The 24,645-nt window shown below is 36.3% G+C and overlaps 1 protein-coding gene across 1 annotated transcript in view; it reads left to right on the forward strand.

The window, feature by feature from the left end:
* The window catches only part of COL19A1 (collagen type XIX alpha 1 chain), a 376,839-nt gene that overhangs the window by 93,565 nt on the left and 258,629 nt on the right, over nt 1–24,645 (forward strand). Inside the window, exons 11-12 of the mRNA XM_023585875.2 lie at nt 7,286–7,330; nt 11,260–11,304. Of these exons, the coding sequence (XP_023441643.2) occupies nt 7,286–7,330; nt 11,260–11,304 (90 nt within the window). The remainder of the gene's footprint in view (nt 1–7,285; nt 7,331–11,259; nt 11,305–24,645) is intronic.

Consider the following 24,645-nt stretch of genomic DNA (forward strand, 5'->3'; position numbering starts at 1 on the left):
CTATCAATAAGACATCAATCAACCATACATTACTTCTGGTGGGCTACTTTTCCCTTCTTTAAAATGATCCCTAAGAATAAGAATTAATAGGATATTTCTCATTTATTCTATGATTAAGAATGTTTTAAATTTGCTTTATCCTGAACATTAATGTGTTAATATATTCCAATTTTTAGCTGCATTAAGGATCCAAGAAATATAAAGCATTTTAAAGGTTTGACATTTTAAACCCAATGCAATATATATAAATATATATATCATGATATTAATTTTCTTGGAAAAGAGTCCCAGACTCTAGAGGGAAAATAATTGTCCTCCTTAAAATATAAGAGTTCAGACTGTATGAGATATCTGAAAAAGGTAGGCTATACATATATATAATTTCAGAAATATTTAACTGCATGTCAGCAATTTGAGAACCACATAGAATTCAATTTCTGAAGATTATAGTCCAATGCAGGACTATAGTCAGAAATGTAGAAGTCACATTAATGATGCACAAAATCAAAATTATTTTGTTTTGCTTCCTTTTTATTAGTTTTCTTGCTAGAATTCCAGCATTCCACTTCAGATGCTTCTTCAAGCTATTTCACTCAATATTCCTTTTATAGAAATTTTCTTCTAATGAATATAAATTAGTTAGTGGAGAAATATTGATGTTTCCAAGTGTGTTCTAAATTCATACAAAAGGTTAGGTTCCTGGAAAACATGTCCTAAAACAGAATATGTCAAATTTAATTCTTTAGTGTAGAAACAAAATGAACAACTTATTTTTATGCCTAGCTGTGCTGGCTGCAGGGAATTTGGAAGTCATGAAAAGAAGGTAAAACAAATCCTGCAATCAGTTTTTCAGAAAGCTAACAGTTGGCCCTAAACCTCATCCAAGTTTTTACCAAAAGCTTCTCAAGGAAGTTATTCTGAGTTCTGGAAAGGGTATTATTTTTTTATTGCTCTATGCAGTTGAAGACATGCTATGTATTACACTAATTACGTGATCAGCAATGCTATCAGAAGCAATGTTGGATTTTACCATGTTTTATATTACACATGCATTCGTCTGCCCTTCTGTGGCTTGCATTTGTAACTGGAAGGACGTAGGCTCTTTGATTAAGCAAATAAACAAATCTGTAACAAACCTTTAACAAAATACAGGCCTCAGAAACAAAATTTAAGAGTTTTGGTTGCTATGGGAATCATTGATTATACTTTATTTTAGCTTTTTACTTTGAAATACATTCAAATTTATAGGAGAGTTACAAAAATAATGCTGATCCCATACAGAGAACTCCAACATACCCCTACCTTCCAGGTACACAGATCCACCAAGTTTAACTTTTTGCTACAATTGCCATATCATTCTATCTATTCTATTGATCTATCCATTTTCTGAACACTTGAGTGTAGGTTATATATATCATGTTCCTTGAACACTTAATACTACTCTATATTTCCTAGGAAGTAGATATTCACTAATCTAACCACCTCAACTACAGTTCTCAAGTTCAAGCAATTTACATGGATAAGAAGCTTACAGTTTACATTCCAGTCTTCTTATATGTTCCAATAATGTCCCTTCGAGCCTTTTCTCCTCCCTTGCTAGATCCCATAGAGGATCCTGATTTGTAGTTAATTATCACTGTCTCTTTAGTTTTTCTTTCTTTGTTTTTAAATTATGGGGATATATTATGATATACAATATAAACTTGCCCATCTCAACCACTCCTGAGCATACCATTCAATGGGATTAATCACATTCACAATATTGTGGTATCTTTACTACCTTCCATTTTTTCATGCATTAAATCCCCATTTCCCCTCATCCCTGCCCGACAACCTGTATTTTAATTTTTGTACTTATGAGCTTGCAAATTCTCTGATATATGTATTTTTTGTAGTTACCATGGGACTTAAATTGAACATCCTAAATCTACAATCTTGTTTGCTTTGTTTTCAACTTAACTTCAATAGTATACACAGATTGTGTTCCTATATCACTCCATCTCTCCTCCTTTGTATAGTTCTTTTCATTAATGATATGTTTCTACATTATGAGTCCAAAGTCATTGATTTCTCATTACATTTTATGCATTTGCATTTTAGGTTCTGTGGGATGTAAAAAGTGGAGTTATAAACCAAAAGTACAGTAGTCTGGCATTTATATTTACCGTGCCATTACCCTTCCTGGAGAGCTTTATTTCTTCATGTGGCCTCCATCTGTCAACTAACGTGCTTTTCCTTTCAACCTGAGAATTTTCTTCAGCATCTCTTGTAGGGCTGGTCTAATAATGACAAACTCCCTCAGCTTTTATTTGGGAATGTCTTCATCTCTCCCTTATTATTGAAAGACAATTTTGCCAGATATAGAGTTCTTGGTTAGCAATTTTTTGCTTTCCATACTTTAAATACGTCATCCCACTGCCTTCTTGCCTCCATGTTTTCTGATAAGAAATCAGCATTTAATTTTATTGTGGCTCCTTTTTTTGTGGCATGTTGTTTCTTTCTTGTGGCTCTCAGAATTCTCTCTTTACTTTTGGCATTCAATAGTCTGATTATAATATTTAGGTTTACAATGATTAGAGTTTGTTGAGGATCTTAGAGATATATATTCATATCTTTTGTTAAATTGGGAGGTGTTGAGCCATTGTTTCCTTGAATATACTCTTTTCTTTCTGGGACTTCCACACTGTATATATTGGTATGCTTGATGGTGTCCCAGTTTCCTCAGGCTCTGTTTATTTTTCTTCATTCTTTCTTCTTTCTGCTACTCAGACAGAAAGCTTTCAATTATCTTGTCTTTAAGGTCATGGGTTATTTCTTCTGTCAGCGTCAATCTGCTGTTGAGTCACTGTCAGGAATTTTAATTTCTGTTACTGTGGTCTTCAGCTTTGTTTTGTTCCTTTTTATAACTTTCATCTCTCTGTTGATATTCTCTTTGGCTTCATCTGTCATTTTCTGATTTCCTTGACTTCTTTGCCCATGTTTTCCTTTATTGGTTTGAGCATATTTAGGACCATTTTAAAAAGTCTGTCTGGTATGTCCCAGGCTTGGTCCTCCTCAGCCATGGTTTCTAGTGCTTTAATCTTCTCCTATGCCTGGGCCACTGCTTCCAGTTTCTTAGTATGGTCTATAACCTTTTGTTGAAATCTGGACACTTTGATACAGTGATATGTTATCACTGACATTTAAACTGTGTGACATCTATTCCTTAAACTTGCATCCCACTAGGGTTATGGCCAAGTTTTCCTTGAATGCCAGGAGCTAACATCATCATCATCAACACCAACAGAAAAAAAAAGGAGGAAAAAAAGAAAATATTTTCCCAGTTTTGCAAATTGACCTGTGCAAGTGTTCTCCTTTAGGGCTATGAGAATAGCTCCAGGCCAAGCATAGGGCCTCCCTGATCCTTTCTGTGTGTATGTCTTGTCCTTGTAGTTGGCCCTAGGAATTCTCCCATTTACATGGTTACAAATGTCCCTTTTCCCTAGGAAACAGTTTCCTGGGGTCCTGGGCACTGCACTTGATGTTCCACAGCCAGCATTTCCTTGCCCAAGGCAGCACGACTTGACTGCTCTCCCACAGCTTTCTGTAGGAGTTCTCTGAGCTGCTTTGTAAACACAGTGCAAGTTCTGGGACAGTGAGTCCCTCAAACTTCACTGTACAGACTGAACCAGACACACAGGCTCCTGGCACGTGCACCAGGGCCGCTCTGCTCTCTCTGGAACCTGACCAGGGAGCCATACTAGGAAGGTGGGCTAATTCCTGCTGAGCGGTGTGCGAAGGGCCATCCAAGCACTGCAAGATCTAGAGCTTTTAAAAGCCTTTATCTTGATTCTGTACTCCCCTTGTAACTGCAACCCTCTATTTTCTGGAGCTCTAAAAAAGCTGTTTCTTCCAGTTCTTGTTGGTTGTTCAAAGCTTCTGTGGTGGGACAGAGCTCTGAAGATGGTGTCACTCCACCATCTTGAGGCCATGGCCGCCTTAATTTCTTTTTTTTTAAGATTTATTTTTTATTTATTCCCCCGCCCCCCCCTTGCAGCTTGCTTGCTGCCTGCTCTCTGTGTCCATTCGCTGCGCATTATTCTGTGTCTGCTTTTCTCCCTTTGTTGCATCATCTTGCTGCTCCAGCTCTCCACAGGCGCGGGCCATCAGCACTCTGCCGGCACGGGCCGTCAGTACTCCATGGCCGTGGACCAGCTTGCCTTCACAACCATATGGTAGACGGGAGCCCAACTGATTGAGCTACAACCACCCTTAATTTTCTTTCTTTTTTTTTTTATTATTCCCTTCCTTGCAGCTTTTTGTATGCTGTCTGCTCCGTGTCCATTCGCTGTGCATTCTTCTGTATCTGTATTTTATTTTTATTTATTCCCCACCCTTGCAGCTTGCTTGCTGTCTACTCTCCGTGTCCATCATTTGCTACACACTCTTCTGTGTTTTTTGTTTTTTTTTGCGTCACCTTGCTGAGTTGGCTCTCTGAGGCACTTGAGGGCTGGCGGCATTACACAGAGCTTGCAGGCTGGCAGCCCTCCACAGCATGCGGGCGAGCCTGCCTTCACAAGGGGGCCCCGGGGCACAAACCCAGGAGCTCCCATATGGTGGATGAGAGCCCAACTGTTTGAGCCAGAGCCACTTTCCTAATTTTCTTTTAATAGTGAAAGAAATACTGATTGGAAGTCAAGAGAGAAGCATCTTATTATCCTCATAATTTTTTACCCTGTACTGAAATTGGAAAAAAAAAAAAAGAATAACAGGAGTTCAGAAAAAACAACTAATGTCTGCCCTTCAGGAATTTTAGGCAGTTAATTGATAGATAGTAGTAAGTCTGCCCCAACTACCCAAAGCACCAGACCTTTGAATCTGTGCTTCAAATTGAGTGTAAAAAAGGGTTCACTCTGTTGACTTAAACAAGGTTTTAAAGTCCTAGCAGAAACATCATTATCCATAGTTTGAAACAAAATTTTGCTCTATAGGACTATTTCTTTCTTTAGTTTTTGCATTAATTAATAAATACTCTTTTTTTTTTTTGCATAGAGATAAAAAATATGCTATTTTATCCCTCAGGGTACAGAATAATGACAAATTTAGAATGTTCATAATTTCTAACTAGGGCATCACTGTTAACTTCAGGAACAGCAATGAGAAGAAAATGAAAAGGTTTCTGAGTTCCAGAGTTGTGAGCTTAACTTCAACAGTGTTAGCAATAGCTCACAATCTTCTACATGTTGGTGGATCATGCCCAACTCCTTTCCTGTGAGAGTACTTAGTGTGCCCATTGGGTTATCTTAGCGTCTATAATTACATTTATAAGACAAATTCCTAGTCAGGAAGGAGCAGAGACCTATTAACACTGGCCGAAGGAAAACATATTATTTTAATCGCAGTAATCGTAAAATTGGTGTCACTTAAAAAAAGAGAGGCATTTTCAATATCATAGAATTAGAGAGTTCTGGTACCTAATTAACAGCCTGCCTGGGCATACCCTAACCTGACACATGCCAGTGGAGGGACTTGGCGTGCAGTACTTGGAACCAGTATCAGAGCACTCAGTACATGGGAAGGGGCAGTGAGCAAAGAAAAAGAGATACTATCACTACTTTTTTCCCCTAAAATGTATTTTTGGCAGTGTATACTATCAGAGTACTTTATTGAATTACATGCCATATCTTGTTATCATGTATGACTTGTAATACAATATAAAACATTGTATTGAACAAATGGATGCAAATAATTCTACTCCTTATGAACAAGTGGAAATACTTCTGTGATAAGTAACAGAAGCTCTGTTTCCATAGAGTGTTCCCTGGCATCAATACTTTATGTGCTTTTACTACCACTTTATCAAATCAAATTGGAAGTTTCTATTAGATTTGTATGAAGTCTGATGTTTAAAACTACAACACTTCATTTAAAATGATAGAAATATATTTACTGCACAGAAAAGTATATTATATTTTGTTAATGCTTCAACAATTACACTTAACAACAAACTTGCCTTCAGTAGTTACATAGAGGAACAAATCAACAATTTAATCTAATCTAAGAAACATCTTATCTTTAAAATAATATGTATATAGAAGTACACCTCTAGCAAGAACCACCAAAACTTTCCAAAAATGTATTTACTAATGAAATAATACAGATCTCCTTGGGTTCAGTAGACTAAATATATTTTTGCTATTTTAGAATTTGAAGATGTGATTTTTTCCTTCCTAAATTTGATTTTTTCCTAAAGAATTCTAAGAAATGGTATCTAACTGCATTATATAATAAGTAACACTTGGAAAACTATTATCTTATAAATTATAAATATAAGTGCTTAATAAGAATAAAGTAGGTAAATAGAATTGTTAGTTTATTTTGAACTGTTTGTATCTGGAAACTCAGGAGCCTAAGTAAATTCCTATTAGCAGCTAACTTCTTTAGATTTGGCTGATAATATGAACATCTTCCCAGGACTATCTCATTCTAGCTGGTTAGCTGTTTACAAACCAGACTGGTCAAAGCAATGACCTTTAATTCCAGTAATGGAAACTGATAGACTTCTACTGAAAACTATTTTACCCAACAAAGGAACAAGGTGAATAGCAAGAATTAAATATTTTCCCAAGTAACTGTTTCATATAAAATGGCATTGAGTGTGTCTTCATCAATGATCTGAAGGCATCAGCAGATATGGTGTAGGAAGTAGGAAAGTAACATGCTTGTATATATATAATGTTTAAATAAGAGGTCACAAAGTCAGAATTAGAACTTGTCCCAGAGATAGTGTAGGGGAGTGGGTAGGGACAGAATTGGAGTGTATAGGTTTGAATCCCAGTTCTACCACACCAACTGTGTAACTTATGTAACGAGGACATAATAATAATATCTACCTGATAGGTTTGTTTTAAGAACAGTTTATGTTCCATAGAAAGCTGGACTTTAATAGTATGCCCAAAGGTTTGAAAGAGAGAAAAGGAAATAAGGGATACCAAATAGCTTAATAGAGAATTACTGTCTGTGGGGGCAGAGAGACCTCAGCTCAAATCTCAGCTAGTGTCCCTAGTGGAGTGACCTTGAGCACATTACTGAATCTCTCATAACCTCCCTTGCCTTATTTATAAAATTGAGGTGGTTATCCTGGGACTGTGAGGTAAGGGGTAAATGGAAAGACCCTCCGTGGGGTGCATGTTCAGTATTAGGCTACCTTTTCTTGCAGCATTAGAATTGGTTGTTAAAGACCACAAAAATGTCTGTATTCCTTTGTTTTTATGGCTAATAAAATTTTTCTGTGCATTTCTTTCAGGGTGAAAATGGTTTACATGGTGATCCAGGCTTACCTGGCCAAAAGGTAAAGAGTTTTTGAATATTTCATGTAATCTAAACATCTTGAACTTTAACATCTTGAATATTGAATTTGTACTTACTGGTCAGGATTCAGAAAATGTACGTGATGAAACTGAATTTTCTCAAAGGCTCTTTCAGAAACCCAACCAATTGTTCTCTGTAAAGGGAACCCTTGGAAGCAATCCCCTTTCAAAGGGACAACACTAGTAGAATGCTTATAAGAGCTTTAGCGGCATGCTTCTCCAGAGATGTCCACAGAGTTGCTTGCTGGGGCTGTGGGAGTACATACCTGCTCTGGAAAGGTTTTCTCTGTTATTTGCCAGAGTCGAAAATGTAGAATGGACCAAACTCACTGTCTTTGATAGATTAGTTTATTTCTTGCTTATCTTCATTGCTGTGTATCTCAGATTGAATTTGACATAATGGGTACATAAAATATTTTTTTCCTTATTCTTAAAAAAGTTTTAGATCACAGAAGTGTTACATCAGAAATATAGGAACTCCCATATACCCCACCCCCTTCACATTTTCCCCTATTAATAACATCTTTAATTAGTGTGGTACATTTGTTACAACTGATGAACAAATATTGAAGCATTGCTACTATCAAGGTCTATAATTAACATTACAGTTTACATTTTGCACTGTACAATTTTGTAGGTTTTGACAAAATGTGTAATGTGTAATGACCTGCATCCTTCATTGCAATATCATACAAAACAATTCCATTGTCCCCCAAATGTCCCATGTTATGCCTATTCTTCCCTCTCCATCCCCTCAGAACCTCTGGTGACCATTATTTTTATATCAATATTACAAGTTCTTCCATTATTAGAATAATAGTAAATCTATTAAGGTCCATAGCTGCATTCCTCCTTTATGTTTGTTCATTCCTCAATCCTGAGAATTTTAGGATGGTGATGGCCACTCTACTTTCAATTGAGAGGAGACTTAGATCTCATGGGGCAGATGGATGGAACTGTTTTGCTTGCGGCAATAGATACTCTCAGTTTTTTGAGATGGGTGTTGTCCATCATTATCATTTTGTTCATTGTCCTGTGTGAGTCTGATGAACTGGAGAGTAAGTGTTCACTACAATTCTGATGAGATTCAAGGTTCAACTGACATATAAACAGACCAAAGATTTAAGTCTCTGGGACATACAATTAGTGGGTATAGTGCTAATTATAGGTTCAAATAAAAGTGACAGATGAACCATGTTTAAGAAAATTATAAATGAGTCTAACTCTGATGCATTGGGGTGATAGGTTATCATATATTCCAAGGTAAAGCCCACCAATGGCTTGTTGATTTCCTTGGGTGTCTGCCCTGCCTATAATCTCTAGAGCCCTCAGCAGCCCCTACTTGAAGCACTGTTTACTGTAGCACTCAATGAGATCTTCTTCAGACATGTATAAACATAACGTCTAGAATGACCTCCCTACTTACTTTGAAATCTCTTAGCCATAAAAACTCATTTGAATTTAATATTTCCCCCTTTGTCAATGTCTTTTTCCAAATGTATTGCTAGTTGACACTTGGTAAAAATCCCTTGGTGCCAGGAAGGCCCATCCCCAGGAGTCATGTCCCAAGCCAGGGAGAAGGCAGCGAGCTTATATGCTGAGCTTGGCTTGGAGAGAGGCAATATTTGAGTAACAAGGGGGTTTTCAGGAGGTAACTCATAGGCAATAGATATCCTGGACTAAGTTTCAATTTCACAAGAACAAGGTTCATAAACACAAGTGTTAATATCAAGGGCCTGGTGTATTGGTCTGTCCTCTTTCACTAGGCACTGCCTATGTACTCTAGAGATTCTTGCCACTCTATTAGAGAATGTAGCAGGACTCCCAGGATGGGAATTTAATATTTTGTTTTTTATTTTGTGGGTCTCCACTCACTGAGATAACACCCCATGGCCACATGAACACATTCATATTCCATACACACATGCCCCAATATATAAAATATTAAAATATCACAAAGATGCTACAGACAGGTCATCTCTTCAAGAAATATCTCACAGAATAACAAATTTGTGGGGAAGCCTTTTGCACTGACTAGACCACTTCTTTCTGTGCCTAGTATCTTTCTCTTCACCAAGGTGAATTGCATTATTACACCTTTATTGGGGTAAGGGTAGTCCAAGGACTGATTTCACCCTCTGGGAAGGAGTAGACTGTATGTGGCCAGCATTCCTGAAAATACAGAAATGGGTCTATTTCAATTTCCTGGAGGGTTGTGGAGCTACTTCAGGTGGGAACAGCTGTCATGATATCACTCAGATAATCCCACCATAGAGAGAGTCTTATTTATGCAATATTAGATGCCCACCAAACCAAGTGTGTCATTTCTATGCCCTGGAGATATTTCATAGGTCTTATTTACAAGTTTCAGAAGTTACAATTGCATGTAGGTTTTTCTATGCAGCTGAAAATAACCATTAAGACAGATATGCACTTATTTATAGTTTTAGCTTTTGAAAAATCTTTTACTTGGCTCGACAAAGATAATAAGATTGAGCTGGCAGTGATGAAATGGCATGCTTCTGAATTTCTTTGCAGCCGTTCTAGACAAAACCCATTGATACAGCATGTGCTGTGTCTGCGAGTCAAGTTGCAAGCCAAGGGATGTGCAGATTTATCTGCCTGGAAATAGTTTTGGACTTTCCAGCAGCTGTTTATGGTGGCTGCATCATGCTGACATTGTGGTTGATGTACTGGGAGCATTTAGCAGCTTCGATGTCAGCTTGAATTAACAGATCAAGTTAAAGTCTATATTTTAGGTAAAAATGTAGATCATGCAGTCAGTAGCAAAAATACCCAAATCCTAACTTATTTTCTTTCATAATACCTTTATTTTGGGGGCAGATGAAGTAGAGATATTTGTTTAATATTTAATCATGTATGTATAAATATGTGTACATCTAAACAAATATACATATTTGATAATGTATAGTTGAACATATATACACATATTGGGAAAAGCTGGCATTCTTTTTCTAGCATATGAATTTTAATTACACCAATTGTCACCTTGTTGAAGCATGACTGAAAAAGCTGGAGATAAGCAGCCCTTCATCCCTTGTCTTTGTGTACTCAGAAAATGTTTACTGACTGCTTCTTAGGTCCGTGGTGGAGGGGGGGAGCATCACCTGTCCCTGACTCTCATTTGCGAGCTATGTTGTGATGAGTGCCTGGCATAGAGAAGGCACTCAGTGAATAGTCACTGAATGTTTGAAATGGAACTTTAGTAGTATAAATATCTGCACAAAATTAAGTGGGAAATAAGCTTGTATGAATCAGAGAAAATTTAGTTGAGGAAAAAGGGACTTAGGCCTTTTAGTATAAATATGAGGATTGAGAGCAAGCATCTCTGCAACCACCAGCCTTTTTCTGTGCCTGAGAGTCAGGAGGTGGGTAGTGTTGAAAAGCATGGAGCTGGTGTCAGAACTGGAGCCAGGCAGGATTCACATCTGAACTCATTCATCATGAAACTCTTACTGGATCAGTAAGAGAATGTTCAAACTCTTACAGAAGGCAGCTTGAAAAGGGCTGTTTCTACTACAGCTAGTGAAATCATCATCATCATCATCATCATAATGGCTAACAGTCAGTGCTAGGCATTATGCTGATGCTTTCAGTTCTCGAAAGAAACCTATGAGGAAGGTACTATTATCATAGTTACTTTATACATGGTGAAAATCAGACTTATAGAGATTTCATTGCCTAGGAAGTAGTAAAGCTACAGCTTATACTCTAGAAAGTTGTTCCTTTAGTATTTAGGACTCTACTTTTGTGTAGCTTAATATTGGTTTAGAGATTACGTATTTGAAATGTTTTTTTATTTATAATCATTTATTTTTCTTGTTAGAGACTTTGCCAGTATCACTGAAATAATTATGTGTGTTGTAAGTATTATATGCTTCTTCTGCAGGGAGAGCAAGGTTTTGAAGGCAGGAAAGGAGAAACTGGTGAAAAGGTAAATCTCTCTCTTTATATATGTATTAGTAAAAATAAATTCTGTTTTGGAAAATATTTTGAAATGGAATATCTAACATGTTTTGTGCTTTCCATATAAGCAATTCGATCATTTTAAAGGAATAATGAAAAGTATTTGATTCAATTAAGGTAGACTTAATAATATATTAATTATAATCAGAGTCATTCTAACCTTGTTTGAATGTTAGTTATCCTTAGATATTGCAAGTTAATTATATTCCACTGCTTTAAAAATGAGTCAAACATGCAATTAAGAATTATATTATATTTTTGTATTATAAAGTGATCCACTGAATGGCCAAGACTTTAAATAAATGCTTTGTTTACATGTACATGTGATGTGTCAGTGGCACTTTGCCTGGTGGAATCAATAAAGAACTATAACATTCAGGGTCCAACAGATGGCACACTCAAATTAGCAGAATTTACATAAGCTTAATAAAGGGATGATTAAAAAGGTATAGTCAAGGTGTAGGAAAACCACAAGGATAGCGCAGTGGCCCAGGTCAGCTTAGAGTGAACTCCTTAAACCCTACATGACTGAAAGGACAAAGAGAGGAAGCCGTTACCAGAAGCAGAGGCAGAAAGAACTGTGTGGAGTGGGCTTCAAATAGAACAGTCAATCCAAGTCAAGCATATAAAGAGAGAGCCAGGGCAATAAATCCCCCACTTCACACTCCTCTACCTTTAGGTCTCCTGCCAGTGACTCCAACACATCAGATCAAATTGAGAGCTAGCAGGGTGGAGGTATCCCATAGAAGTCAACACCCCAGGGCCAGGGCAGGGTGGAGAAATGTGGAGAGTAGATCTGGAGGGGGAATGACAGATTGAGGCCCACTAACCTAAGTAGCTGTCATCTCAAGTCACCTTCTCCCAAAACTAAATTCTGGGTGTTAATTTTACAACTTAAATGAGAATTTTATTATAATAAATAATAGCCATTTGACAGTTATTGAAAAATACTCCAGCAATCATGGTTTTCAAATTTTACAGCTTTCTGACTAAAAGTACAGAGAATAGAAGTGCCCCAGCCATCCAAAATTTCCCTTCAGACAACTATTTGAATCCTGCATTTCAAAAATCTAGTTTTGCTTTTAAATAAAACAAAGCAATACGATTCCTTTGTTCCATCTCTCCTAAAGACAGCCAGAGGAGGAAAGCAAGGGAAATAAATAATGTCAAACTAGACGTATTGTGTGTACTTAGCTTTCTTGGTGTTGATCAGTTATTTGCTTCCTCAAGAAGTATTTATAGAGAGAATGAGCATCTCTTGTAATTATAAGACAAGTTACACATGCTGTGAACTACATGATGATTACTTTTCCTCCCATAACTGTGAGAGGGAAAAAAGGGATAGCCATATAATTGAGGAGAATTCCATTAAGTGATGACTATTTTTTAAAGTGGATCTCTTTTCTTAAGAATCCTCTAAACACTTTTGCTTTAGAATAACAGTCATTGTAAGGATCTGCCTTCAAATAAATGCTGCATTCACACATATTCTAGATTTACTAATGGGATTTTACCTGTGGGAATAAGTTAGAATAAGCAAGGAAAATGGATATATTCTTTGTAACTTAAAGTTACCAACTTACTAAAGTATTAGTGGTTTTGAATATTTTATATGCCTACTTGGTATTGTTCAGTAAAAATAAGTTCTTATAGGCTATGAAAAGTAGAAAAATAATTGATACATATTTGGCTTCAAAGGTTTCCCTTCTAGTTCATCGTATCTATTAGCCATTGCATTGAAATAGTTAATTTCACCATAAGATGAAAATATTTATGGAGAAAGTTTGAAAGATATCAGTAAAAAATAAAGCATCAAAAAACAAAAAAATAAAAAAACCCAAAAACCCAAAACACTGAATGAGAATTTGAATTGAGAGTCAAATGGTTTATAGACAGATATAATAATTATGTAATAACCTTTATGTTAAAAAAGTTCTACTTTGATTATTGTTTATGGTGTATAAAATGCTTGAATGTTTTTAGTATTACGTGCAATGTGTTCTAACCTATAACAATCACATATATTTTTCCATAAGGTAAATGACATTTGTTTCTAGATTAGAATTTAACAGGAACAATGCATGAAGCTTTCACGTCTATGTGACACTAACATGAGAATACTGGATTGCTTATAACATAATTTGTTTTCTGAACAAAGACAATCAGTCCAATTTGAATTTCAATTCTTTGTGGAAAACAATACACAATTATAAAGAGATCTACCTTTTCTTCTTTAGTTATTTCACCATGGCATATATTAAGCTTAATATGTGACTGTTCTGAGTGACACAACCCACACATTGAAAATAAATTTTTCAGGAAGTTATCAGAGATGTCATTGCTACAAGGACACATGGTTACTGATCAAAAAAGAAAATTATATCCACTGTTAAAAAAAATAAAATAATATGCAATGATTTTCAGGTGGTATTTCTATAATCTAAGAGGCAAAAAAGTAGAAAAATCTGCTGCTTCTCATTACGCTAGAAAACTAGCCTTCAGTCAGATTAACTCACTGGACTGAACATGTAGTTCCTCAAGAAGTTGAACATGCTATTATTTAGTCCCAGCAAAGCCTATGGAACTTGAACAAGTGTAGAGGACCTCATTTGAAAGTTATATTCCTGAATCTATAGCAATTTGTAACAGAGCAGAGACTCTTCATAAATTACTTGAGCAAACAACTCAGCTAAGTCACTTCTCATAGAAAGTTACTTTAAGGGTGGCTATCTCTCTCAAAAATTAGTTATTTATGCTGCCAGGACTCTCCGAGATAACAGCTATTTTCAAGTACCATGGTCTTGTTTATTATTTATATACAGAGGAGCAACCCCATCCCACTGTCCCATCACTGGTCGGCAAAGCTAAGTCTCCATGATTCAAGGGTCCTTCAGTTCCCCAACAGCACAGCTCAGGAGGTGGGAGGGATATGGCAGTCCTCCCACACAGAAAGCTACATACTGACTTCTCTCTTCCTGTAGGAGTGAGCCTAAGCATCCCGTTTCCTTGGGATTATCTTTAGGTTTCTGCTGTTTTTGTAGTTGTTGTATGAACAAAATGGGAATCCGCTTAAGGCTATCCCCAGGCATCCCCATACAGCAGCCTTCCTAGTAATGATTTCATCAACTTCTTATTAAATGCTCAAATGTAAATGAATGAATTAGGCTCTTAACATCATAGCCATTAGACAAAAGGCATTTAGCAGAGGGTCACTGATGTGATCTGCATGCCTAAACCCTGAGCCCAGGATTTTACTTTATGTCTTTGTGAAAATAGGAATATTCCTTGATTACATTTAAGAAAAGAAGAAGAAAATAGAGCAAATGTTTCATTTTCATATTCACTATTTTAAGTCATTACTTCAGATTATTCAATTTAGTTTGTTTTCAAAATTATCATTTTGGGAAGCAGATTTGGCCCAATGGATAGGGCTTCTGCCTACCACATGGGAAGTCCAAGGTTCAAACCCAGGGTGTCCTGACCTGTGTCATGTGCTGGCCCATGCACAGTGCTGATGCACACAAGGAGTGCCATGCCATGCAGGGGTGGGCCCCGCATAGGGGATCCCCATGCCCAAGGAGTGCACCCCATAAGGAGAGCCACCCATCTCAAAAAACCGTGCAGCCTGCCCAGGAATGGTGCCACACACACGGAGAGCTGACACAGCAAGATGATGCAAAAAAAAAAAGACACAGATTCCCAGTGTTGCTGACAAGAATATTAGTGGACACAGAAGAACACAGAGCGAATGGACACAGAGAGCAGACAACTGCTGGGGGGAGGGGAGGGAGGAAAGGGAGAGAAATAAATAAAATATAAATCTTTATAAAACAACAACAACAAAATTATCATTTTTATATGTCATTCCAGCCCTGACCAACTTAATTTAAAAATGAATGTCCTTGGAGTTAAGCTTGACTTTGCTGAGCCTAATCATTCAGTAGCATTTGGTCATGAGAGAGAAAGATCAAGCAGTAATCGCTACTTATGCCACACTTTCCCTGACTTTCTACTTAAAAGGTAATAGATTTTGGTTCATTGAAGAATGACATTTAAATTAACATGGGCACATGTTGCAGCAACCCTTTGTGAGGATCAAAGATGTTTCAGCTAGTGTGGAACTTTTCCATTTGGGGAATTAAAAATGATCTGGTCTCAAATGCTAGAGAATAATCTAGGAACTGAATAGCACAGTAAACCAAGAGGTGGATGAGAATTGTGGTTGATGGTACAGATGCAAGAGTGTCCTTTGTGAGCTAGAGCAGATGTACATCACTACTGCAGGTGTTGGGAATGTGGAGAAGCATGGGAATAATACAGCTGGAGTGACCTATGGACTGTGGTTAGTAGTAATAATATAATATTCTTGCATCTATGTGAAAGATGTACTGTGTTGATAATGAGGTAATATGGAAAATATGAGCCAAATGTACACTATGGACATGGTAAAAATCAGATGATGTTATCTTATCTGTAGCAAATGTTCCACCACAGTGTGGTGTGTTAATGGAGGGGTGTTTGGGAATTCTGCATATGGGCATGATTGTTTTATAAGTTTACAATTTCTGTCATAAAAAAATATATTTAAAAAATAATTATAGGGTGGGTTGGGGGAAAAACACACCAAATGTAATATAAGGACTATGATTAGTAGTAAGATTTTGACAATATTCTTTCATAATTCATAACAAATGTCTCACGACAATGCAAGGTATTGGTGGAAGGTTGATGCATGGGACCCCTGTATGTTATGCATGTTTGCTTTGTAAATTCACAACTTTTACTATACACTTAATTAATATACATTTGTATCATATATAAATGATACAAAGATAATAATAGGATTGGTTTGGGGAAAAATACTTTGGTTAGTAGAAATATTTTGACAATGCTCTTTAACCATTGGTTGAAAAGGTTTAACAACAATGCAAGTTATTGGTGGTGTGGTGAGTTATGAGGTTCCTGTATGATGTTATATATGTTTGTTTTGTAAGTTCACAACTATTACTATGCACTTATTGTTTATGTATGTTTATATATGAGTGATATACTTCAATAAATTAATTTAAAACAAAAAAGACCTGATCTCTTGAAAGTCTACCATGTTTACTGAAAAGAAAAAAGTCCCATCAAATGAGCTGTTTTTCATGAACCCTGTGACTCAAGGAGGTATGGACAACATCCAATATTTGACATATTCCATAGTTGTGAGTGTTCACATTTGAGTGGGTTCTGCCTTACTCTTGCTTAGTCTTATGAGCATTATCTACTTTAACCACCTTGATTTCTGGCCTTCTTTCACCCTGGGTTAAACTAACGACAACAAACACAACCAAAAAACTAACAAATTAACATAGTTCCTATTTTAATTCATTTCTTAAAACTGTGTTGGAAAGCTGGTTCTTGTAAATTTCCAGCAATTTGTGATTTGTGCTGTCTTGTTTATTACCAAAATATTATCTAGGTCCAGAAATCCTATATGATATAAGATATTTATTTGAATCAGAAAATTGTTTAAATATTTATTACTCTGGTTTTATTTATTTATTTACTTATTTATTTTCTACTCTGGTTTTAAAAGTTACTGTAAATATGTTTACCAGGCAAAATCCACTGGAAAACATTTCACCGATTCTTATTATTAATTTATTTAACCACACATTATTTTAGAATTGTACATAAAACACAATATTCAAATAAATAAAATTGTTAAAATATTACTGTAATGCAAACTACAAGTCTACTTTTCTACCCAAAAACGGTCTTTGTTATTTATGATTAAGCTCAGTACCCCAAAAATTGCATTTCTCTTATCAGCAATCAGCAGCAGGTAAATTTTCAGATGACATAATTAAAATTTTCATGGGCCAGCTAAAAAGAAAATATTGCTCCTCTGTATATAAATGATTATTAACCTTCTGTATTAGTATTATATATTTGTTATAGTTCAAGAGAGAGTTACATTTTGTTTAGCCAGTCATCAGTTGAGGGACATTTGGCCTAGTTCCATATTTTAGTAATTGTGAATAATGCTGTTATGAACATTGGTGTGCAAATATCAGTTCATGACCTTGCTTTAAGTTCTTCTGAATATATTCCCAGTAATGGGATTTCTGGATCATTCTGCAGTTCCGTATTCAGCTTCTTGAGATACTGCCAAACTGTCTTCCACAGAATGTCTTGCCAAATTGTTTTCCACAGAATGACTTGCACCATTCTACATTCCTACCAACAGTGAAGGAACATTCCTATTTCTACACTTCCTCTCTAGCACTTGTAGTTTAGTGTTTTTAAAATAACAAACATTCTATAAGGTGTGAAATGATATCGCATTGTAGGTTTGATCTGTATTTTCCTAATAACTAGTGATAAAACATTTTTTCATGTGCTTTTTGGCCATTTGTAATTATTTCTTATTTGGAAAAATGTCGTTCAAGTCTTTTGCCTTTATTTTCAATTGGGTTGCATGTCTTTTTATCATTGAGATGTATGATCTGTTTATATAACATGGATGTTAAATCCTTATTGGATATGTGGTTTCCAAATTTTTCCTATTGAGTAGGCTGTTTTTTTACTTTCTTGACAAAGTCTTTTGAAGAACAAAAAAGTTTAATTTTGAGGTTTATCTATTTTTTCTTTCATTGTCTGTGCTTTTGGGTATAAAGTTTAAGAAACTACTGTCTACCATGGATGTTTCCCTACATTTTCTTCCAGAAGATTTAATGTTGTAGCTTTTATATTTATGTCCTTGATCCATTTTGAGTTAATTTTTATATAAGGTATGATAGAGCAGTCCTCTTTCTTTCTCTTGGTTAGTATACCCAGCACCATGTGTTGAAGAGACTGTTTTGACCCAGCTGGGTGCACCTGACAGCCTTGTCAAAAATCACTTACCATAGATGTGAGGATCTATTTCTGAGTCCTTGATTTGGTTTCATTGGTCAATCTATCTATCTTTATGCCTGTACTATGCTCTTTTTTACTACTATAGCTAAGTAACGTGATTTAAATTTTGTTCTTTTTAAAGACATTTCTGGCTATTTGAGGCCCCTTACCCTTCCAAATAATTTTGATAATTGGCTTTTCTATTTCTGTGAAAAAGGTTGCTGGGATCTTTATTGGGATATGTTGAATCTAAATTGGGTAGAACTGAAATCTAAATGATACTTAATCTTCCAATCCATGAACATGGAATGTCCCCCCAGTTTTTCAGGTGATCTTTGGTTTCTTTCAGCAATGTTTTATAGTTTTGTAAATATAGGTCCATTATATCCTTCATTAAGTTTGTTCCTAAATATTTGAATTTTTTTCTGACTTCCTCCTCAGATTACTCATCAGTAGTGTATAGAAACACTACTGATTTTTGCATATTAATCTTGTGTCCTGTCACTTTGCTGAACTTTTTTATTGGTTCTAGTAGCTTTGTTGTAGATTTGTTTGGGTTTTCTAGATATAGGATCATATCATCAATGAATGGAGAAAGTTTTACTTCTCCCTTTCCTATTTGGGTACTTTTTATTTCTCTTTCTTGCCTAACTGTGATAGAAGCTAAGGCTTCTATCACAATGTTGAATAACAGTAATGACATTGGGCATCCTTGTCTTGTTCCTGATGTCAGCAGGAAAGCTTTCAGTCTTTCACCATTGAATACAATGCTAGTTGTGTGTTTTTCTTATATGTCCTTTCCATGTTGAGAAAGCTGCCTTCTATTACTTTCTTTTGGAGTGCTTTATCAAGAAAAGATGCTGCATTTTGTCAAATGCTTTTTCTACATCAATTGAGAGGATCATGTGATTTCATCTCAATATATCAATGTGGCTTAGTATGCTAATTGGTTTTCTTGTGTTGAACTACCCTTCCATGCTTGGGATAATACCCATTTGATCATCATGTATAATTATTTTAATATGCTTTTGGATTTGGTTTGCAAGTATTTTGTCAAGGATTTTTGCATCTATATTGATAAGAGAAATTGGTCTGTAATTCCCTTTTTTGTAATATCGTTTTCTGGTTTTGGTATTAGGATGATGTTGGTGTCATAGAATGAGTTTGGTATTTCAATATTTTTTTGAAAGAGCTTAAGCAAGATTGGTATTAGATCATCACTGAAAGATTGGTAGAATTCACCTGTGAAGCCATATAGTTCTGGGCTTTTCATCTTTGGGAGCTTTTTGATGGCTTTTTCAATCTCATGTGCCTTTTCAATCTCTTTACTTGTGATTGGTTTGTTGAAGTCTTCTGTTTCTTCTAGGGTCAGTGTAAGTGGTCCATGTGTTTCTAGGAATTTGTCCATCTCATATACATTATCTAGTTTTTTGGCTACAGTTGTTCATAGTATACTGTTAAGATGTCTCTTATTACTGTGAGGTCAGTGGTAATGTCTCCTCTCAGTTCTCATTTTATTTATTTGCATCTTCTCTCTTTTTTCCTTTGTCAGTCTAGCTAAGAGTTTGTTGATTTTGTTGATCTTCTCAAAGAACCAACTTTTTGTTTTGTTGATTCTCTCTGTTGTGTTTTTTTTAAAATTTCATTTCTTTCTTCTCTGATCTTTATTACTTCTTTCCTTTGCCTTAGTTTGGGATTAGTTTGCTGTTCTTTTTCTAGTTCCTCCAGATATGTAGTTAGGGCTTCGATTTTAGCTCTTTCTTCTTTTTTTTTTCCTTTCTTCTTTTTTAATGTAAGTATTGGGGACTATAAATGTCTTTCTCATTAGTTCGTTTGATATGTCCAATAGGTTTTGACATGTTGTGCCCCCATTTTCATTTTTCTTGAGAAATTTACAGATTTCTCTTGCATTTTCTTCTTTGACTCACTGATTGCTGAAGTTGTTTAACTTCCATATACTTGTGAATTTTCCAGTTTTCCGCCTATTGTTTTTTTACACCTTCTTTCCATTGTGGTCAGAAAAAGTGCTTTGTATAATTCCAGTCTTTCTAAATTTGTTTAGACTTGATCTGTGGCCTAACATGTGTCTATACTGGAGTAGTATCCATGAGCACTTGAGAATTATGTATATCCTGCTGTTTTGGGGTAAAATGCTCTGTAAATATTAAGTTTAATTCATTTATCTTATTATTCAAGCCCTGTGTTTTCTTATTGCTCCTCTGTCCAGATGTTCTATCCAATACTGATTGGGTATTGAGGTGATGTATTGAAGTCTCCAACTATTATTGTAGAGACATCTATTTCTCCCTTCAGTTTTGCCAGTGTGTGCCTCATGTATTTTGGGGCACCCAGGTTAGGTGCATAAATATTTATTATAGTTATTTCTTCTTCATGAATTGACCCATTTATTAATATAATGACCTTCTTTATCTCTTAGAACAGTTTTGTATTTAAATTTTATTTTTTTCTGATAGTAGTATCACTACTCCACATCTCTTTTGGTGACTATTTGTATTGGATATCTTTTTCCAGACTTTCACTTTTAACCTAATTGTGTCCTTCTGCCTGAAATGAGTCTTTTTTAAAAAGATTTTTTTATTTTATTATCCCACCCCCCCATTGTCTGCTTTCTGTGTCCTTTCACCGTGTGTTCTTCTGTGTCTGGTTGTATTCTCATTAGGCAGCTCTTGAACTGATCCTGGGACCTTCCAGAGTGGGAGAGAGATGATCATTCTCTTATGCCACCTCAGCTACCTGATCTGCTGCATCTCTTATTGTCTCTCCTCTGTGTCTCTTTTTGTTATGTCATCTTGCTGTGCCAGCTCTCCATGTGGACCGGCACTCCTGAGTGGGGCAGTACTCTGCACAGGCCAGCACTCTATGCAGGTCAGCACTCCGTGTGGGCCAGCTTGCCTTCACCAGGAGGCCCTGGGCATCAAATGCTGGACCTCCTATATGGTCAGTGGGAGTCCAGTTGCTTGAGCCACATCCGTTTCCCTAAAGTGAGTCTTTTGTAGACAGTATATGGCTCATATTTTTTTAAACCATTCTGTCAGTCTGTGTCTTTTGTTTGGGGAATTCAATCCATTACTGTTCAATGTTATTACTGTAAAGGCATTACCTACTTCATTCATTTTATCCTTTAGCTTTCTGTTGTCACATTTTAATACTGTCTGTCTTTTTACCCCTTAAGTTACCCTTACTAATAATCTTCATTTCTACAGTCTCCTCCAAGTCTTCACCCTTGTTTTTCATTTCAGGCTGCAGCACTCCCTTTTGTCTCTCTTATAATTCTCATTTTTTGGTAACACACTCTCTCAGTTTTTGTTTGTCTATGAAGACTTTAAACTCACCCTCATTTTTTAATTTTTATTTTTTTTAATTTTCAAAATTTATCTGCCCCCCTTCCCCCAGATGGTTCTCTAGTCTGTCTGCTCACTGTTTGCTCACCTTTTCCAGAACAGAACCCAGAATCTCCCACATGGGAGGCAAGTGCTCAATGACCTGAGGCACATCTGCTCCCTGTGGGCTACAGCCTCTGCTGGTTTGTGGCATCTGCTCAATTAGATGTCTGCTTGTTGAGGTGGGTGTGGCATCTAGCTCATTGTGGTGTGGTAGGGCATCTAACTTACTGTGTCAGGGTGCGGCATCTAGCTCCTTGTGGCGGATGCAGGTTTCTAACTCATTGTGGTGGAGTGCAGCATCTAGTTCGTTGTTGTGGGTGTGAGCATCTCTAGTTCATTGTAGCATGTGTGGGCATCTGCTCATCTTCTTTAGGAGGCACCGGAATCTGAATCTTGGTGCTTCCCATGTAGTAGCTGGGTGCCCAACTGGTTTAGCCACACCTGCTTCCCTCTCACCCTTATTTTCAAAGGCCAGATTTTCTAGATGAAGAATTCTTGGCTGGCAGTTTTTCTCTTTCAGCACTTTAAATACATCATGTTTCTTTCTTCTTACCTCCATATTTTCTGAGGAGAGATCTGCACTTAGTCTTATTGAGATTCCCTTGTACGTGATGCATTGCTTTTCTCTTGTTGCTTTCAGAACCCTCTTTTTATCTCAGGTATTTGTCATTCTGAATAGTAGGTGTCTCAGAGTAGGTCTATTCAGATTTATTCTGTTTTGGGTATGTTTTCCTTCTTGGATATTGATGTTTATGTCTTTCATAGAAATTTTTCAGTCAGATCCTCAAATATTCTTTCTTCCCCTTTTCTGTTCTTTTCTCCTTCTGGGACAACCATAATGTGTATGTTTGTGCATTTCACATTGTCATTCACTTCTTTTCCATTCTTTTCTTTTTCTGTTCTCCTGTCTTCTCAAGTTCAGATGCTTGGTCCTACAATTCACTAATTCTGTCTTCCATCAAGTCAGTCTGCTGTTATATACCTCTAATCTGTTTTTAATCTCATCCATTTTGCCTTTCATTCCCATAAGCTCTGTTACTTTTCTTTTTAGGCTTTCAAATTGTTTTTTATGCTCACCTGGTGTCTTCTTAATATTCTTTATCTCTTTAGTCATATTTTCTTTCAACTCCTCGAATTGATTTAGGAGATTTGTGTGATCATACATTGATCAGTTGTCTTAAATCCTGTGTCTTGTTAGGATTCTTGGTTTGTTACTTTGACAGGACTATCTTTTCCTGTTTCTTAGTATGACTTGTAATTTTTTGCTGATGTCTAGGCATCTGAATATGTTGGTGAGTTTCCTCTTTTGCCTCCTGGTTCTGTTTCTCAGCTATTCTTTGATTCTAAGGTCAGCTCATTCTCAGTCTTTAAAATTGCCCAGTTTAAGTTATCAAAATAGGTCCAGGGACTCACTAATGGGATGCATATATGATCAAAGGGGTCTGGAACGAGCAACTCCAGAAAGTGTTTTTCTCTTTGCAGTTTCCCAGCTGGCCAGCAGATGGTGGTCATCAGCGAATCTTTCATGGAGGTGTCTCTATCAACCTCCACTTACCTGTGATTCTGGTCTGGTCAGAGCTGAGATTCAAAGTGGCCTCTGGTGACCAAAATCACTGAAAAGAAACTACTCTCTGCCCTCCACCACACCCTCCCTCTTTCCAGGAAGGAAGGCACCAGTTCCCCTCTCATTTGGCTTCAGTGTGTCCTGGGTTTTACTCAGGCTGTTCCCTTTGAGGTTACTAATGCACAATTTTTGTTTCAGCTTCTTTGTCTCTGTCTCTCATTCTTCTGGAAGATGCATAGCACTCTTCTGTACTGTAGATCACCAGAGCAGCTCCCCTGGACAGCCTCTTGCTGTTCCTCTGTAGTTTTTGTGAGAGAGTTGAGTCCTGCCTACCTATTCAAATCATCACCATCTTTCCAGAAGTCTCAGCAGTATAATTCTTAAAATTATGTTTGTATAGTGAGACTCAGAAACTATCAAAATATATTTTCATATTTGAAGTGGTAGAAACACTTTATATGTAACAAGAAAGCAGTACAGAAAAAGTTTAATTCTTAATTAGGATGGGAACAGAAAAATTTCAATGTATCAAATAATTGAACCATCTGGTATATCTGAGAATGATTTAGTACTTTTACACGTGATTATTAATGTTGGCAAAAGTAAACCTGAGGCTAGAACAACTGGAAAAAGCAGATCAGAGTTGAAATGTATTTTTAGGATTTCATTATTAAACCTTTCTTGACAATTATGCCTAGAATTCAAAAGGAACACAAGAATGTTAAATATTATTATTATTATTAGAGCACTTTCCTATCAACACTCTAAAACAACTATGAAACTGCTGTTTTCACCCCTGTGAATTATCTGTTAATTCACCTTGTTGAATTCTACTGAGTATCAATGTGCTCTACAAGTGTTTTATTTACCCTGGTAAAATGTAAAACCCCTATAACTTTTAAGAAAGACTTGATTGATTTCACAGCTGGCTTGAAAAATGAAAAGAACAGATGGAGCAGAATAATAACTATGATTTAAAAAATCATGGCAATTTTTCTGTGGTCAATGACAATTGGTATGGGAGTAACCATGCCAACTTTCAATTATCTATAGTAGCAGGCAATTGGGAAGAGTAATGGCAATCCCACAACAAACCAGAGGCTTAACTTTAGTCATTACTGGTTGTGCTTTACTTTCTTGATTTTTACAATGCCTAGTGAGTAACTCTGATATTATATGAAATATATTTAGGCCCTCTCCTCTGTTGCTGCATCTTTTAATAATAGTTATAGAGTGAAATATCCAAAAATTAAAAGAGAGACACATACATATACAAGAGAGAATAATAACCAAGGACTGTAATATTTTATGAGTGTCACACAGTCTTTTAAAGCATTATTTTTAGTTATAGCATAAAATTTCACTAGGTGGATACATCATATTTTATTTGACTGGTGCCTTGTTGTTGAACATTGTCTTCACTTGCCAGACCTGCAATGGCAAATACCATACACTG

Source organism: Dasypus novemcinctus, chromosome 11, assembly GCF_030445035.2.
Source record: "Dasypus novemcinctus isolate mDasNov1 chromosome 11, mDasNov1.1.hap2, whole genome shotgun sequence".
NCBI lineage: Eukaryota > Metazoa > Chordata > Mammalia > Cingulata > Dasypodidae > Dasypus > Dasypus novemcinctus.